Raw genomic sequence first — 2,929 nt, forward strand, 5'->3', positions numbered from 1 at the left:
CCCCCCCCCCCATCATGTTACAGCAGCTGTGAGCAGGGACTGTTTTTGTCCCTGTATGCATTGATCCTCCGAGTCAGCTACAGAACATTAATCTTATCACACATGCTTTAGATGTAGACTTTCAGGGCTAGAAGTGTACACATTCAAACATCCTGTTTCATTAATCCAACCTTTCTTATTTGTGTCTACTGTACATAATCTTATGTTTGGGTTGTTTAAAGCCAGAGGAAGAGGACGAGGCAGATCCAGAAATGAAGATGAGGAGGAGGGAGCAGGGGGAAGGCCATCTGGACCAAGCACTCTTTTTGACTTTCTTGAATCCAAGATGGGAGTTTTCTCCATTAATGGTGGGTATAATGGTCTGGATTTCACTATAAACTGTAAAAAACACATTTCATGATTTTAAATGTGGGTGATTACATCAACATGGGCAGAGTCACGATTGGATTGAGACAGATGGCTGTCTAGCTATCGGGAGCTGAGGGGAATTAAGTCATGTTCTCTAAATGACTGAAATCAGCGCTGGCGTGGATGACCAATGCAGCGTTGGGCTGTAGTTGAAAGTAGGGCTGCACGATATGACCTAAATGTCCTTAGTTTTTTGTCTTTGTCAATGTCTTTCACAGAGCAAATAACGTTATATCTTTCTGACCATGACACATCCCGTAAACGTGTATAGTTTCCGACTGGGAACCCAGAAATTTCCGACATTCCACGTAAAATCAAACACAACAAACAACAGTCCGTGCCCCTCGCCTGGCCTCATGGCGGTACCAAAATCGGAAGAAAGCGGCAGTCCTATTTGATTATGACAGTGTCAGATAAAAGCAAGTGCCTTGCAATGGAAGGTAGTAAAATATGTGGACAGTTTATTACAGGAAAACATCCCACGAATTTGAAACTAGCCTACATTTGAGAAATGAACACAAGGAGGCTAACCTAGCTTACCTTAACAAGGTAAAGGAGAATGCCAAGCCCCCTTTCACCAATAAAGAAGCTAGCCCCGGTAACGTTACGGGCATGGATGAATGTACCTAAAATCAATTCACGATAAATTGCACATTTTAACTTTGATAACCATAAATGAACAAAAATTAATCACATTGTTGTAAATCATCTTTTCTGAAACCAAAATGTTTTCAGACGACATACACTGCAGTTTTTTTGGCACAAGTTGCTTGGTTGACTCGGACTCTGTGTTTGAGTTATGCTTTCCATTTCATTGGTCTGGGTGAAGTCACGGGACTACACAATCAGTAGGATGTTTTTAAAGAGGAAGTAGGCCTATCAACAGGAAAAAATTATTGAAATCATAATCATGGGAAAAACAGCTTTAGAATTTTTGATGTTGATGGTGTTGAAACATTTTCGATTAATCTTCCAACACTAGTTGAAAGTGGGCATTAACAAACTTTTTTTATGCTATTAATATGCTTTTAATGTCTGATTGTGTTTAACTAAATATAATCTGGTTTGGTGATTCCATTAATATTTGGTCATTTTTTTTGCTACTGTTCCCTTCATGTTTTTGTTTAGTGTTTTAGCAATCTTTAATATTCATTGAATAACATGTGTGGCACGTGGTAATGTGGTCTTGTCAGTGTTCCTTGTTCTGTTTATTCCACTGTTCTTTTGCTTTGGTTTAGATTACAATGCTCTTTTCTTGGTTTGTTTACTCAGAGCCAAAGAGCCAGGCACCTCAGAGACACCATGAGAGTAAAGCAAATTTCTCCAACTCAGACTATTACTGCAAAGATCAATCTCAGACCAAGTTCTCATCGCATAATGACAATAGGCACCAAAGGAATGACAGACCACCTCGCTTCCACAGAGACTTTGATTTTCCCAAACCTGGCCAGGAGCCTCTCTCTAACTGTACAACCTCCCAAACATCAGCTCCGGCCCAACAGTGGAAGGGCCAGGACAGATGGTCACGTGGCACACCAGACAGATCGCAAAATGACAGGAGAGAAATGAGAAATGAGCAGATTTCCCCTTCATCCTTCTCGACTTCTTTCACACATTCAAAAGAACCTCATCAGCAGGTGGAGTTTAGTGGACCTTACCACCAACGATCCCGAAATGGAGATGGTGGAGGTGGGAACATGGCTGCTCCGTCCAGCAGGAGAGGGGTCAGAGACAGCATGCCCACATCTAAACTGACTGACTCTGCAGGCAGTGAGCCCAATGGAAGAGGAAGTGGTAAACGCACCGAACGAATTGAAGAACCCAGCAACAACAGGAGGAAGGGGAAGGTTGACCGGTCAAACTCGGACCACCTTGACAGACAAAGGGATAGCCGGCCACCCAACTTTAACCTGAGGGGAGGAAACTCAGGGACATCTCAAGAAGTGGGGTTACTGCAGGATTGTCGTATCATGACAGGGGATCCTTCTCCTTCCCAAAATGGAGATATGGAACAGAAAAGAACTGGTCCAATCAAGCCAACAAACTCATCGTGTCCCCCCAGCAGGGAACCGCCCCCCAAGAAAAACACTTTGAATAACCCAGGACCTAAAAGAAGGTCAGGACAAGGCAAAGGTCAAGGTTTTCGAGGACCAGAGAAAAGTCATTTTATGGAACATGCTTGGAAACCTGGAGACCAATGCCTGGCGCTGTATTGGGAAGATGGCAAGGTATGTCATTCCTGGATTGGTAACCTTGCAATAACTAAAAAATTTTGAAACATGTTTGTAAACTGTCTACTGTAACAATTAACAACTAGATATGCTATAATCTGAGAGCTTATTTCACAGTTAACATGTGGAAAGGCTTAATAATAAGTGCTACCGAGTCATTTTTTTTTCTCATTCAAGGTGTTGACAGTGTTTTAGATTTGATTGTCATGTCGTATTTAATTGAAATGAAAATTTCTTGTCTTAAGATGTTTATCAAAATAACTAGATTTCTATTTGTGTGTGTGTGTGTG

At 41.7% G+C, this 2,929-nt stretch overlaps 1 protein-coding gene across 3 annotated transcripts in view; it reads left to right on the forward strand.

Moving 5' to 3' along the window:
- The window catches only part of tdrd3 (tudor domain containing 3), a 13,879-nt gene that overhangs the window by 9,774 nt on the left and 1,176 nt on the right, over positions 1-2,929 (forward strand). For all 3 annotated transcript variants that reach the window (XM_032534975.1, XM_032534830.1, XM_032534901.1), the window contains exons 10-11: positions 222-347; positions 1,681-2,636. In XM_032534975.1, coding sequence (XP_032390866.1) covers positions 222-347; positions 1,681-2,636 — 1,082 coding nt within the window. The remainder of the gene's footprint in view (positions 1-221; positions 348-1,680; positions 2,637-2,929) is intronic.

This window comes from Etheostoma spectabile, chromosome 1 (genome assembly GCF_008692095.1).
Source record: "Etheostoma spectabile isolate EspeVRDwgs_2016 chromosome 1, UIUC_Espe_1.0, whole genome shotgun sequence".
Lineage (NCBI taxonomy): Eukaryota > Metazoa > Chordata > Actinopteri > Perciformes > Percidae > Etheostoma > Etheostoma spectabile.